This window comes from Lygodium microphyllum, chromosome 9 (assembly GCF_053477565.2).
Source record: "Lygodium microphyllum isolate KBCC chromosome 9, Lygodium_microphyllum_v1.1.10, whole genome shotgun sequence".
Classification (NCBI taxonomy): Eukaryota; Viridiplantae; Streptophyta; class Polypodiopsida; order Schizaeales; family Lygodiaceae; genus Lygodium; species Lygodium microphyllum.
This window is the reverse complement of record NC_141143.1, coordinates 92,749,414-92,765,684: the sequence shown is the minus strand read 5'-3', so window position 1 is coordinate 92,765,684 and position 16,271 is coordinate 92,749,414. Positions and strand designations below refer to the sequence as shown.

At 39.2% G+C, this 16,271-nt stretch overlaps 1 protein-coding gene across 2 annotated transcripts in view; it reads left to right on the top strand.

Moving 5' to 3' along the window:
- ALA3 (aminophospholipid ATPase 3) overlaps nucleotides 1-1,626 on the top strand; it is a 119,135-nt gene extending 117,509 nt beyond the window's left edge. For both annotated transcript variants that reach the window (XM_087684821.1, XM_087684822.1), the window contains exons 25-27: nucleotides 71-433; nucleotides 523-629; nucleotides 766-1,626. In XM_087684821.1, the coding sequence (XP_087540947.1) occupies nucleotides 71-433; nucleotides 523-629; nucleotides 766-1,099 (804 nt within the window). In that variant the 3' untranslated portion in view covers nucleotides 1,100-1,626. The remainder of the gene's footprint in view (nucleotides 1-70; nucleotides 434-522; nucleotides 630-765) is intronic.
- The last annotated feature ends 14,645 nt before the right edge of the window (nucleotides 1,627-16,271 follow it).

Here is a 16,271-nt window from a genome sequence, read left to right as displayed (position 1 = left end):
TTTCTTTCAATGGTAAGGGATAAAACTTTGGGAAACTGCAGGCTGTAATAGTGATGTGGAATTTTTTCAGGATGTAAGTGCGACACGTTCAAGAGAGTACCCACAACTTTACAAAGCAGGGATTGAAAATGCTTTCTTCAAATGGCGAGTTTTACTTGTGTGGGCTGTGTCTGCCGTTTATCAATCCATTGTACTGTTTTACTTCCCTGCGAGAGCTGGAATACTAGGCCAGAACAGTTCTAGCAGAATCCTTGGCCTGTGGGATGTGGGGACGATGGCTTTCACCTGTATTGTTGTTACTGTCAACCTGCGTCTGTTGATGGCCTGCACGTTTGTGACAAAATGGCATCATATCAGTATCTTTGGCAGCATTCTCTCCTGGTTTATATTTGCATTTCTGTACTCAGGACTCAGAAACAAGCTGGATAGACAGGTCAGTTCTCTCAACTGATCAGCAATTTCCAGTCGAAAGTTGGTAGGGATGGGCTAGACACTAACATACACTTGTCTTTCGGTCATCAGGAGAATGTCTTTGGTGTCATTTTCGTTCTGATGGGCACGTGGTACTTCTGGTTCTTGATTTTGCTTGTTCCCATCACATCTTTATTTGCTGACTTCCTTTATCAAGGGTAAGATGTGGGAAATTTTTTGACATGATCTCTTGTGACTTGTAAAAATCACATTTCAGATGCTCAATGCAGTACGCAGTTTTTATGGCGGGGTTTAATTTTGATTTAGTTGTTCTGTGGTTCTGTTAACAAACAGATTGCAGAGGTGGTTCAAACCTTACGATTATCAAATCATTCAAGAGGTTGAGGAGTCTTCAGAAAATTCAGTTGAGATGTGGTCAATGCTTGAATCTCCACCTCACCTTACAGCTGAAGAGCAAAGGAGTTTTGCGGTGGCTCAACTTCCGCGGGAGATGTCTAAGCATACTGGGTATTCATTTGATTCTCCGAGCTTTGACTCTTTCTTTGCATCTCAAGAGGGTGTTGCTGCACCACAAAGAGCATGGGATGTGGCTCGCAGAGCCAGCATGAGGCCAGCAAGACGCCAAGCTACTGAAGGGACTCAATATGATGATCAAAGCATGTTGTAATATTTGCTGATTATACATGTCTATCCATCTGGATCCAGCCCGCAGATGGCACACCATGAAATGGCTTGAAGCATGCACAAGCTTAAGAAGTGCTCCATGGCTGGTAACTGTGTACCATTGATTGAGCCCAAGTAAGGGCTTTGTAAAATAGAAACACCCCACCCCTTGCATAAGGTAGAGGACTAGATAAACTGATTGCTTTTATTCTTTTCCCCTCACTAGAAACAAACGTCTATGGTGTACATTAGAGAGAAATCCATTTTTGAAGAGTCGGTAATTGCAGGGTGGGGTGTTACAATTTTTTAAAAAGATGAATCAGGGGGGCATCGGTTGCCAAACAATGCAGTTGGCAACTGACTGACATCTGGTGGCACTACTCTACCTGAGGTTAAAAGCCTCGCCCTAAGTCAAATTCTGTATAATATCTCGTGTACAATCGAGCATTGTGTAAGTTCCAGCCAGGGTTCAAAACCTGTGAAAGGGAAAAGTAACGACAAATAGTGCATGAGATCTCTTTCCATGTTTGATATGTGATGTCTCTCTTTTTGCTTACCTCTTTTTGTGATCTTAAATCGCATGATTGCAACATACTAGAGTGATTGTTGAATCAATTCCGAGTGGTTTTGGAAGAGTCAATTGAACATGTGGATGATTATGCATCAAGGGAGGCCAAACTAGTTTTGACACGTTCATCCACGTGGTTGATTTGTGAAATTTCTATAATTAACAATTTTTAAGCTTTTATTTTTTTATTGGGATGTTGAAAGATTGACAAATCCGTTAAATATCTAATTGATTTTCGAGGAACGATGAATATACTTGATTTTTAAAAAATCGAAAGAGATGCATGAAGTACAAAGTGTGATGGGTGTATTTTTTAAGTGTCACGAAGCATAGAAAACATCATGTACAATATGTTGCTATTCTATAATCAAGTTTCTTCTCTTCAAATACTTTTTACATCTCATTGGGTGTTTGTATCGATGGTTATAGCTTGTAGTAGTTGATTTTTTTTTTCCCAAAATTGTTTCTTGCTCTAGGTTTTTGGCTTTTTCTATGCTATCAATTGTTACCTTAATGTTAAACTCAAAATTCTCTTCGAACGGGTGGTAGGTTTGGATGTCCTTTTCATCTTGTTGACAAGTTTCTTTTGTATTGTTAGAGTCTTTTTAGAATGTTCATCGTGTGATTTGCATAGGCCTTTCCATTTTGTTTGTATCTAATGTTGTAGATGAAGTATAAGCTCTTGTTTCCTTGTGTTGTTGCTTTTGGATTGGTTGATAGGTATTGCTTGGATTTGGTGGTGAATGATGTTGCTGTGCTTAGAGTTTGTGGTAGTATTTGTAGTGGTTGAGGTTGGTGTTTTGGTGTTCTTAGAAGTTTGATTTCTTGTTAGTTTACTGGGCTTTGCTCTTCTGCAAGGAAAGTTACTCTTGTTAGATATGCTTTTTATATTTTGTATTAAACATATTGTGGGTTTTAAAGAAGCTATATTTTGAGTATTTGTTTGGGAGGTATATGAGAGGATTGAATGGATCACTTTGTGGGTGACATGCAATAGGGTGTACACGTCTTTGTTGAGTAAGTACGTAACCTTTTCGATGGTCACTACAAGCCTTTCACAGTTTTGAGTGTACTTGTTCATTGTCATATATTTTTTCAAGTGTCGTGTCGGCTTTTTCCTTTTCAACTTCTACTAGGGTCTCAAGTGAGATGTTGAATCTGTAATGCAAGATCTCAATTGTGTATATAGAGATGTCGTTTATTCTAGTGTCTCATAAAATTTAGGTGAAAATTGTTCATAGTGGATTGTCTTGTGTATCTTCATATAGTAGGTCAAATTTGTGGAGTTATGTGCTTTAGAAGTCATGTACAATGAGATGTGTTTATGTTAGTACGATTAGATTATTAGGGAAGACTTAGTATTGAAGATCATAGCAATGCTTATACTATTTGTGATTCAAGTTTGTTCACCAATTGGGTCTTTATTGAGAATATGGTTGGATGTGTCCAAGTTTTGGAGGTCGGTGTAGTTTGTGAAGCCATTGATATATGTTGAGGTGTATGGCTAGAGATGTTCGCCATTCTCATCTGGTGTGTTGTAAAGTACCTACGTCGTCATGCGTTAACGAGATGGTGCTTGATTTGTTGTGTTCTTGTGGTATTGAATGTATAGCTTGAACATTTGCATGCAAAGTTTGATGATGCTAGATGTTTTTATACTGTTGATTTTTTATTAGATTTTTTGAGTAGTACTATTTGTGTTGTTTGTACTTGATCTAGAGTCATGTTTGCATTTACAACTGTTTATCTATAAAAAAGAGCGAAAAATAACTCTATTAGTATTTGTGAAAGGATTCCAATTCATGTAATAATATTTCGAAATGAAACAATAAAATTGTTTCTTTTTGTACTTGTTACAATAAGTGTAAGCGATATTTTTGGGTTGTGTTGTACTGTAGTGGTGTATGTTGAACTTTGTTGAGATGTGTTGTTTGTGTGTGTGAATTATTGTATTATATTTGGTATTATATGTAAATTTTTCCTTTCCGTTACGTGAGAGAGCATCGCGTAGACTAGTTTAGGCATGAACGTGCTCCTTATGTGTAGGAGAGCTTTCTGGGGAATTGTAGCTCCTTGAGATTTATGATGGGTGATTGCATGTGCAAGTATTAGTGAGAATGTTGATTTTTGGTGCCACTTACTGTTTAGTGCCTTGCATTGGTACCTGCTATGTTGTTGTGATAGTTGTTGGTTGGTTAATTAGATCGTGACTTCTATTCTAGAGATCATGTCATCATTTGTTTTTTTAATATGATCGATTTTACATGTGGGAGTGTTTGCAACACATACAATAGTAAGATTGATGTTCTTTGTTTTCATTGCATTCGCTCCAATTGCTCTCTTTTATCTCGTGAAAGTTCGTTTTGTAACTAGCTTTACAATGTTAGCTCTTCAGCTACGTTTATTTGAAGCTTGATAGTGGATTGTAGTATTTATATAGAAGTTTCTTGTTGTACTTATGGATGTCTTTTTTGTATGTGCATATGATTGTTATTCTTTGGTCTACGAAGTTTAAGAACTCATTCTCGTCAATGATACACTTGTGTAGGGACTATCATATCTCTTCCTTGGTTGGATACCGGTGCCCAATCACTTGCAGAAATTGTAAGAATGACAAGTCTTAAGCATGTCGGACTAAAGTATGGAGGGTGTGGTGTTGCGAATGTGTCAAATATGTTGATGACGTGATGTGACATTGTTGGCAAAACTCGGTCCAATGGTTTCAAATCGCTAGCAACTGTGCAAGGTCACCAAATAAGATCACAACTGTGCAAGGTCACCAAATAAGATCACGAGTTTGTCATTAAATTGATGGAGTGGAGAGCCTTGGCAAACGTTGCCTGTCTAGTGTATTATTGTGTCAAATGTTGTTTGTGTCAACATTGATAACTTATCGATGATGATTGTGTCTAATTATCTTAACATGATGTACATCTCATTTGTCTCTTGCAATGATACATAATATTGCTGTGCACATATTGGTATTTTAAATTGATAGTGGACTCTGATAGACATACTAGATAATCTAGTTGCAACAACTCTGTTGTTTTGTTGTTAGCAGCCCACTTTTATTTTTGGCAATAAGATTGTAATTGTAGTAGGGTATGATGAAGTTTTTTGAAGGGGATGCAATGGTAGTGAAGAAGGAGAAGAAGATGCGGGAGAGAAGAGAGCACACAATGTAGGTGCTGTAAAAAATGATATGATAACATTATTGCACTTTCATATTATATATGAATAAAGAATGGGCGGTCTATGTACATGGGTACGCCCAATGGTCTTTTACCCCAACCACCTCCCACTAAAAGGCCAATGGGCCCCGGAGTGAAAAAACAAAGAAAAAGGAAAAGACAAGGTGAGGAATCATGACATCTCACCCAACGCCCAATCGGAAAGCGAGCTATGCAATAAGCATCGGGAATCTCTGTAGAAGAGTGAAGCATCCCCAAGTCCATGACATCCAGGAGACCAACGATCCCACAGCTCCATACAGTGGAGCAGTCCAAGAATGCTTCTCATGAAGCAAGCACAACTCATGAGTGCAAGGCTGTAATGCGTAAGCATCATAGTAGTGCATAGCATCAATGTGGCGCATAGGAGATAACTGAGAGCACATAGACTCTCCAAAGTCAATCATAGAAGAAGGGCCAACATCCCAAACACATGTCAACAGACGGGGTCTCAAGATAGTATGTTGCCTAAGCGAACCGGAAGGCTGACATACGGCTATAGCGGCAACCATAAAGCGCACTGAACGCATATCAAGAGGCTTGAGAGATGTATGTGTCTCATAAAAGACAGCATGACGACTGCGTATAACTTGCTGGGCATCCAAATCCCATAACCTATAAGCCTGAAAGTCACCATCTCCATAACCAAGGAGGATACATCTACGTGACATAGGCATATATGGTATACATACAAATGCCTGGCATCCAAACATGCTCAAGTAATCATAGAAGGGTCTCATGCTACTCCATGCCTCGTGTGGGGTAATACCATCCAATGTCAGACACGACATCCTATTAAGCAAGTAGACTACTGTCATAAGGGCCTCAACCCAAAATCCATAAGATAACCCAACTGTGGTAAGCATAGAAGCAACCTTTGCCTATAGAGTTAGGCACATGCCATGAGCAATCCCGCAATATCGTGGGCATATGAAATCAATGCCAGATTGCTGACAATAGGACTGAAAGCTGGGAGAGATAGCATGGCTCTCATAATCCATCTGCAACCACCTAGGCCTGCAACCAATAGAATCCATAAACCTGTCAAGCATAACTGCAGCATCCTCAATCTGTACCAAGGGGAAAGCCCAAACACAATGAGTAGCATGATCCATGAAGGTCATAAAGTACGATGCTCCACCAAGTGATTGGGAAGGCATAGGTCCATATGCTGTACAATGGACAAGATCTAGAGGATCATACCTCTCACGATCGCCATGAGCCAAAGGGGCTCTGCAAGGACCATAAGTACAATCATGCAAGCATCAAGATCTGCATGTGACAAAGAAGGCAGCATGGAGTCTGAACGAGACAAGATCTCCATCTCTTTGTGGTGCTTATGCCCTAGGCGATAATGGCATAACAATGCATATAGTATCTGGAAAATTGCAACCATAGAATCTCCCACACGAGAGATGCATTGGGTAATGAGAACCAACTCTAGAACCTCTGGCCAAAACCAAGCAACCACAACAGATCTTCCATGACCTATCCTTAAGAGAGATAGAGTACCTGCATCATGCAACTGACTAACAAAAATCAAGCTCTTACTGAGCATGGGAACATGTAAAACATCCTTGAGCATAAGAGAAATCCCATTAGGCAAAGCTAGGTGTATGTCCCATGTAATAGAATTGTTAGGCAAGCACATGACACCTAGGAACATCATTCGAGTGGTAGTAGAATACATGCCAAATGACAAAAAATTGACTAAAACAATTTAATGCACTACTTATGGATGCACCCAATATTATAACTTCATTCAATATGCATCAGCTAAGACTTAGAGCTACTACCCTCTTGACCTATGGCTCTCTCTCTTCTCTCAATAGCTTTCTCTCTCAATCTCTCAGTGTCCAAATGAGCTCTCTCGTTCCCCTTTCTCACCTTTTGTTTCTCTCTTTTTCTTCTCTATCCTTGTCCTTTCCAAGTATTCAAAATCTTTTTCCTTTCTTTCTCAGTTCCCCTGTTTCATGGTTGTTACAAAGACTTTTCTTTTCCCTCTGTTCTCCTTATTTCCCAAACCTTAATGCATCCTACTAATGTAAAACCGCATACCACTGATCTAACTAATGCTCCTAAATCTTCCAACATCTTATCTATCAATCAAGGAGAGCAAACACCCTTCGACTCCCTCGCTTCGTACCTAAACCAAGCACTGTTTCAAAGATGAATTCCTACTCCATTGCCCGATTTGGAGCATGCAAGCATTCAAGCTTAAATCCATAGGTCCCGACAATGGAACTAAAATGTCAACACTCTCACATACACTTGCCAAGACCCACTGATTGCTTATTGCTTCAAGAATTTCAAGTTGAGAGCTATGGCTACCTCTCACATAACCTTGTGTACTCTCTCGCATATGTGTAGTGAGGTTACCTTTGAATTCAATTAAGTTACCTCCTTCCACAAATCTATTGGTAGCTCCATGATTCAAGATATGCTTTCAAAAAAGCTCCATCTCCAAGCTCCAAGCTTCATGCTCCATAGCCATGTGTGCAAGAAAAGGGAAGAGGAGAAGATGAAGATGAAGAGAGGAGATGAAGAGAGGAGAAGAAGAGCTTCTCCACGGTCCCTAACACACACACACACACACACACACACACACACTCTCTCTCTCTCTCTCTCTCTCTCTCTCTCATACATAAAAATGAAGCAAGAAGCAAGAGACAAGAAGAGAGCAAGCTTGGCCACACACCAAACATGCTTCATACACTTTATGAAATTCTGCAACTCTAAAAGGAGGAAACCCTATAACCAATCCTTTGGATTGCATTAATTTTAGCCTTTGCACATTTGCATGTCCAATATGTTTATGCCATATTTCAATGTCTGAACCACTCATTTTCCTTTAGCATACGTAGCAGCATTCATTGCATAAATTCAGCATCTAAAGTGAACATGCGACCAATTCTACTTCATTTTGCAACCAACGTATACTTATCATTAAAGTCTTCTACAAAATAATCTTTTGCATTAAATCGAACTTGCAACCCTTGCTCTACCATTTTGCCCAATAGACATTAAATTCTTTGTGATTGATTGCATATGTAATGTATCTAATAGACTCTTTGTATGGCCATCATGCAAGGACAATGAATCCTTTCTAATGTGTAAAATTGGGTGGCATGAATCATCACCCGTCTACACATAACTTGGAAGTTGTAAGTCTTGCATCTCTCCAAACCATGCAGCATGACTAGTCATATGATTACATACACCTAAATTAATATACCATACATCATCATGTGTCCCCTTTCTTATAATAGCATTCATCATATACTGCATAACAAACATACGCCCATTTTTGTCTTCATTCTGTCATGAAGACGATGCATAGTTTCCTCGCTACAATTTACCATTGTAGATATCATCCTTCTTAGCATAACAATGAGCTACAATATGACCTGTTTTGCCACAATAGTGACAAATAATACCAAAATTTTCAGAACCTCTATTTTTCCACCCACCTCTTTCTCTAGAGCTCCCCCTACCTCTAAAGTTTCCACAACCTCCTAAAATGTGCATTTCACTGAATTGTTGATTTAACCTATTTTGCTAGTTATCACCAATACATTCCATACTACAGCCTCTCAAAGAGGATTTGCCATATCCCCTTCCTGAACTTGAGTAAAATTCTTGGATATGTTCACCATTTCTTTTAGATGAGTCACCCTACATATTGATCTCTTTGGTAATTATGAGAGAGACCATCTCATCAAAATCTGAAAATGGATTCTATACATATACATAGGTGATAAATGATTTCTAAGCCTTCTCAAGCTCTCTTGAAGCATTTTTAGCCTATGTAGATTGCATCTTGGTATCATTATGGTGAAGTAAAATCTATTCAAAAATGGATCCTTGTCTTAGAACTATCTACAACATAACAAGGCCAAGTATAACTAGTTCTCAATCAAAAGAGCATCCATGGTAATTCTTCCACATAATCAACCTAGGTGCCAACAAAAGGCTTAGGCTAGCTTACATGGAAGACATTATGAGTCTTTCTAGACAGAAAGGAAGTTCCAAATGATAAGCCAAGTCTCTTATGTGCTTGAGGATCATGTATAGCCCATTAAATCTGTGTGCAAGCTAATTACTCGAGCCATCTTTCAAAGTAGAGTACCAAGACTTAGGCACTTTCAACAATACTAACTCTCCTACTTGAAACTCTAGGGAGACACATTTTCTCATTAGCATACAACTTTATTTGCTCTTGGGCTTTCTTGAGATTCAAGTTGCACTACTAAACAAGGGTCTACATTCAATCTAACTCCTCTTACCCTTAAGGATTTATCTTTTCATTGAGTAAGATTGTAGGAAGTGGCACATTATAACCATACAAGGCCCTGTAAGGAGAAATACTAAAGCTGGAATGGGTAGAATTATTTTAGGTAATCTTAGCCAATGGAACCATGAGTCCCACACATGCTACACATCATGATAGAAATGTCTGAGATAAGTTTCTAGCCACTTAAAAATATGAATGATTATGGATTCCTTGTGAATGAATGAGCTCTCCCTGATTGACAAACTCCATATAAACGTGAAAAATCCATAGTGATCCTTCCTAAATTCATAAGCAAATTGCAAATTGATGCCACATCTATGGGGTCCATTTCTAGAGAAATCAAGTTTACTGGTTTATCATAGGTTTTTACCAAATGCCAAGGAACTTTGGGGCACATTTGGGTGTTGATCTCCTCATCACCACTAGCTAACTATACCTTAATGGGCTCTTGTAATTCTATGGGAAGGCACCTCAATCAATTGGCTAATTTATTTAGAAGCAATGAGTATTGCCATTATTCTTTCAAAATAAATACATTTTTTCCATGTGTGTTCCCTAAATTCAGAGTGTATTCAAGCTCCTAGAGCCTATCCATGCATGGATAGAGATAGAACAAAGTATACTAGTGACATATGGCTTAATCCCACATAGATCAAAAGGTACAAACCTAGAAAGAGGAGATAATGAGCTAGGTGAATGAGCTGTTAAAAAAAGGATTGATTCAGCCCAACTCATCTCACTTTTGTTCTCCAATGCTTTTGGTATAGAAAAAGAATGGCTTATGGCATGGAGTATGTGTGTTGACTTTCGTGCATTGAACAAGATCGTGATAAACAATCGGTTCTTGATCCCTCAGTTTGATAATGTTTTGAATAGATTGCAAGGGGCAGCAATATTCAACTGTATTGACTTAAAAAGTGGATATCATCAAATTCACATTAGACTAGAGGATGTTCGAAAGACGGCTTTCAGAATATTTGGACATGGTGTTCAATGAGTTGCATAAGCACCAACTGCTCTAATCAAGGAGCTGCTTTTCGCATATGATTTTGATCTATTCTTTGCATTACTTCAATTATCTGGTAATTTAATGGTAACTTGCATGGTTTTACTACTGGGATGCATCTCCATTAAATTGTACATCAGCCTCTATAGGTAGAAACTATAGTTGCTAAGCATGCCAGCTTGACATTTTGAACCTTTGAAGGTACCATTCATTAGTATGCGTAGTACGTTGTTGATGAGAACTGATATGTGACCCTAGTTCAATTGCTGCCAGCTTACAGTTTGCACACTCTTGTATCACAAGAAGTTTTAGATAAATTCCTGCATTGTGAATTATGATAACATCATGAGATTTTGCAAGGACCATATACCTATCTAAGTGTAGTTGGGTTTAGGGGGCTACCAGCCCAAGGTGGGGGCTAGCAACCCCTTACCCTCAATGGCAACTAGTGGCAACTAGCTAGGTATGTCGTGGCTCCCAAGTAGAAGCTCATGATATTGAACACTATTAGGGGAAAACAAGGAAAACAGTCCCCTTTTTCACATGGGGAAATTATGTCAAAAAAACTTCTTATGATTGACTATATTCCATCTTGATATTTGATCTATGAGCTACAGGAATAGAGAGATCATGAAGAATTCGGTCACTTTAGGTGATAATCATGGCGAGAAGAGAACCATAAAGCACTCACATCCCTCATGCTCTCATGATTGCTCTCTCTCTCTCTCTCTCTCTCTCTCTCTCTCTCTCTCTCTCTCTCTCTCTCTCTCTCTCTCTCTCTCTCTCTCCCCTCCCCCTCCCCCTCCCCCTCTCCCTCTCCCTCTCCCTCTCCCTCTCCCTCTCCCTCTCCCTCTCCCTCTCCCTCTCCCTCCCTCCCTCCCTCCCTCCCTCGCTCTCTCTCTCTCTCTCTCTCTCTCTCTCTCTCTCTCTCTCTCTCTCTCTCTCTCTCTCTCTCTCTCTCTCTCTCTCTCTCTCTCTCTCTCTCTCTCTCTCTCTCTCTCTCTCTCTCTCTCTCTCTCTCTCTCTCTCTCTCTCTCTCTCTCTCTCAATATAGCACATGAGAGCTCAAAGCAGTAGAATAAAAAACTTAGAGAAGGAAAGCTCACACGAAGTTGCTACGCACTCAAATGACATGTTCCACTATCTTTCCTCCCTTTCATACATCCTTTTGAGGGTTTCCAACCTTCTTGGTCCCTTCGCATGTAGCCCATTCAAATGGATCCATGATGGATTTTGTTCGATGTAGAGGTATAGGAGCAACAAAGACCTTACTCACAAAAATATTACAAATTGTATGGAAGTGAGTCAGACTCTTGATTTTTATAGATTTATTATTCGACTCACATTTGTTAATGTGGATAAAAAACTTAATCATTTTCATTATTGGGCATTCCCTTGCTTCTCTATTTGCTTCTAGTTTGTGATGGGGTTAACATTACCCCCCTCATAGATATGTGCCAGTCCCATGACACGTCTTGGGGATGGGCTATCATGAGGGGCACTTTGATTATTGATGATGGCGTAGCTATCAGGATGATGTTTAGGGTTTTGGATATTGCTAAAGGTGTTGGTTGTATGCTAGCTGCTCCGGATGAAGTTGAGGTTGATCTATCATTACAAGAACTGGTAGGGCTATGGGATGAGGTCATGGATTATGGAGGACATATAGCCACCACTGATGTTGAGGGATCCGTTAGGATTTTTGATGTATCTACAAATGCTCTAGTGCTCATGCTTGTGTGATGGGGAGTTGGATCAAATTTTGAGTAAACTCACAATGTTGTCCCCCACACTTGAAGACCTAGTTGGTGCAAAGGAAGATGGAGTGCAATGCTCAGGGAGATTGGTTTGTAGGGTAACCCAAAATGTCATGTCCTTGATGATCCTTGAGTGTGTGTTATGGGGATAGGGCTAGGGGGCTGAATCTACCAAGTGATCTAGCTTGAGAACCCCTGGGTGCAGTGATAGTGCCATATGCCTACCCAAATTGATTTTTTTGGTTCTTTTTTTTTCTTGTTTTGTTTCTTTCTTTTATTTTCTCTTTGTTTTGTGGTTTTTTGGGTGGATTTTGATTTTCATTCCTCAAGAAGTGGCTAGAGTGCTCTCATTAGGCAACCCTTACTAAGTAGGAAGGTCTTTACTGAGAGCCTGAAGCTAAGCAAAGACTCCATATAGAATGGATGAGTGCATTTGGCAAAGCAACCATCCACCATGTCTTCCAAAATACTTATGTAGTAAGAAGGGAGGAGCATCATATGAAGGTGTAGTCATGGCCACTCTATCAATCCATGCATTCACATCAAAGAAGCGGGGCAGGAGTCCATCCTCATGAGGGTGTGTGATTGTTGTTGCAACAATGTCACTAGTAGCCAAAAGGTAATTATAGATAATGGTGAATGATGCATCAAGATAGTTAATTGAATCTTGTAATGAACTCACTGAATGATGGAATCAGATCCCCAGGCTAGATAAGATATGTCTTCTCATAATTATGGGCTTGAATATTAGGAATCTTAGGGAAATTGTACCTGCCATGCTATTCTCAAATTCATATTGTGCCTATGAGGGTATGAACCATACATAAGATTAGCTCGTTGAGCCTCATATGCATAGCAATAGGCATCCCAAGCAATCCTCTCATTTTCTAGAATAACATAGTGCCATTATAGCCACCTTGGTAATGCTTCTATAGGCCATTGTTCAATGCAGCAACTACTCCTTCAAGTGTCTATAAGTTTGTAGCTTTATAGAGGGATTCCATATCCTACTAGTCTAGCCATCATTGGGCCAATCTTTCTCCTATCTTAATGAGTAAGTGCACTATTCTCAAGGGGAGGGATCTCCTAAATTTTGAATCCTCATATAGTTTGAAATCAAGTATGACTGTGGCACTTCATTCCTACCTCTCAATACACTTGCATATAGGTCTTTCTGGGCTCTCCCCTTGCTCTTTTGTCAGCTACTATCAAAGCTTTCCATGTCTTTAAGACCCTCTCGTAGGCTTCCCTTTGGCCTAGGGTGGTATCTATGGCTTATTGTGGATTTGGAACCTCATCATTAGTTCCTTCTCATGGCACATTGTAATCTAACAACTCTACCCTATCCTTGAAAGGGGCTATCACTGAGGGTGTCCCCCATATTTTCTCTATTTACAATTGATGGCCTTGACTTGATGATGAATGGTAGGTACCTAGAACTCCATGTCCATCAACTTATGCTCATCATATTCTGTGTGGCAAATATGGGCTACGAATCTTTCCTTTGTAGACTTATAAGTCTACAGTTTGAATTTTGGTCCAAAATCATACTTTCCAAGGCCATAGTGGCCACTCCCAACAACTAGGCCTTGAGTTCCTCAAAGTGATCTATCTTGACTTTTCTAGTAGTGATTATTGCCTCATGATACATTTGTTACTAGTCAAAGATGGCATGCTTGCACATAGCTACCTGCTCTTTGCATTGACTTTCTCACAAGAGGGCACTACTTAGATTAGTAGCCATGCACTATAGCATATCCAATCAAGCATGTTTTCCTTCCTTGGTCATTTTTTTCTACTCTCTTTATGAGACTGGTCTATAGGATGGTTTACAAGCTTGTAAAGGTGATTTGTAGGTGGGTATGGGCTTGTTGAATATTTGTGATTTCTCTAATACATCTTGCCACCCTATTTTTTCTTGTTCTAAGCTTGTTCTACTTCCTCAGTAATTTTTTTATGTTGTCTTTGTGAGACTAGACTATAGGATGGTTTGCAAGCTCATAAAGGTGATTTGTCATTGGTGAGTGTGAGCTTGTTGAATATTTGTGAGTTCTTTGGTAAGTCTTGCCACCTTGTTCCTTTCTTATTCCATCTGCACTATAGTTTTTGCCAGTTGTTTACTAGTTTCCTCAAACTGCTTTTGCACTTCTTCCATCCCTTAGACCTCTACCTTGAACTCTTTCAGTTCCTTGATTTTACCCTCTATCTGATTATGGATGTCCTATTGTTGCATTGTAGTTTGCTTCAAATATTCCTAGTATGTTTCTAGTGCTTTGTCCAACTTGGCTTGCAATTTTGAGTTGGCTCTAAGTACTCATGCTTTCTCCTTCTTTACCTCATTGCACAGTTATTCTAGTGCCGATTGCTGTCCTCTTGCAGATTCCAATTGACCACCTTGCTCATGGAAGCTAGTTATGGAGTCATTTGTTTTCTACCCATTAGCCTCCTCTACAAATTGTCTTTTTTTTAGTTCAAATAATTTTCTTTACATTGTTTGAAGGGTATTTAGTATTGCTTGTATCACTGGTTGTCCTTCATTAAATTTCTTCTCCCCCCTATTGGTAGTTTCACTCTTCTCTCTTACGTAGAACTTCTTGACAAGATAAATGCATACTTGCAAGAAAATATTCATATTCCTTCAAGTGTGATGCTTGCTCTCATTACAAATTTGTTAGAGCTTCTTTTATAGTTGGAGTGAGATGAGATTTCTCTTGCCTTGATGATTGTGCTTTTGTCATTTTCTTCTTCCTTTCCTCTTCTGCAATGTCTCCTATTGTCATATCAATCTCCTCCTCCACTTTTCTTGTTCTATTGTGTTTATCCATGTTATGCCTTGTCCTCCTACGACTTGCTCTCTATCTTTGTGTGGTAGTGGTTGTTTTGGTCATGATGGTTGCAAGTCCTTTAGGGGGATTAAATTATGTAGTTACCAGTAGGGTTGCTATAAAGATCCTTGCAATAGGAGCTCCTAGGATGGTGCACACCAGTTGAGTGAGTGCAAGCTTGTAGGCTATTGTACAAAACCTAGTCTCTACACTTGTTATTGTTCTTGGGATCTTTTTTAGTGCTATCCCAAACCTTGTTAGTGCTTTACAACATTCAAATTTTTCTTAGTGATGCTTCTTAACAATATACCTTCCATAAGTCCTTTTGGAATCCTACTAGGTAGCTAACACACCCAATTTGTAGTAATTGAACATGGGATAGAATACCTAGACTATGACTCTTAAATCTTCATTTGATATAGCATTGAACAACATGCCATCATCTGCCATGTTATTCATAAAAGCAGTGCCTAAATATACTCTCATTTTCAAAACTACTCAATGATGGGGATATTTTATAATCATTCCACCTAGAGGCAGTCAACTGATATTGCCTTTTTTGTTAGTTCATATTTTCTTATTTTTTCTTTACGCTTAGGCCAAGCTCCAGCAACTCTGATGTAAGGGCCATCATATATTTCCTAGCTTCTTCAAACATGCCTATCTTGGTTTCTACATGAAGGTTTGGATGAAGGTCAAGCCCAATAATTGTGCTAGTCCACACATTGCTTTGATATAAGTAGTAAGCCCACAATTTGTTATGAGTTTCTTGGCAATGTTATTGATTTCTATCACTTTATCTAATGTAGCCAAAAGGTGAATCATTACCTCCCCCACTCTCCATTGCTATGCCGAAGTCGAGAGGGAAAAAATCAAGATCGTGTAGCGATTAGATAAAAACGTTCAACCATGGCACTATTGGTTATTAAAACGGTATTGAAGTGCATATTTTTACAAACAAACTGTTGTTGTTGCTATTCCAAGGTGAAGACACTATTGTTTTCATCATATATGGAATCATTGATTGCATTGACTTCTTACTATGGCAGTTGAGTTGCCATCTACATAGGGAACCCACTTAATGTGAAGACCTTCTATGATTAAGTGGAAATTAAGAATTTGAGGTTTGGTACAAAAAAGAAAGCTAGCTCTACTACTTTCAAAATCAACTTTTTCACTTTGAATTAGTGCATTTAATCACTAAATCACATGTTATATATGTGAGTGAGTGAGTGAGTGAGTGTGTGTGCGTGTGCGTGTGCGTGTGCATGTGCGTGTGCGTGAGTGAGTGTGCGTGTGCGTGAGTGAGCGAGTGAGTGTGTGCATGAGAGAGAGAGAGAGAGAGAGAGAGAGAGAGAGAGAGAGAGAGAGAGAGAGAGAGAGAGAGAGAGAGAGAGAGAGAGAGAGAGAGAGAGAGAGAGAGAGAGAGAGAGTGTGTGTGTGTGTGTGTGTGATTTGATAATATACAAAAAATAAAACAAGTACATTTACACATC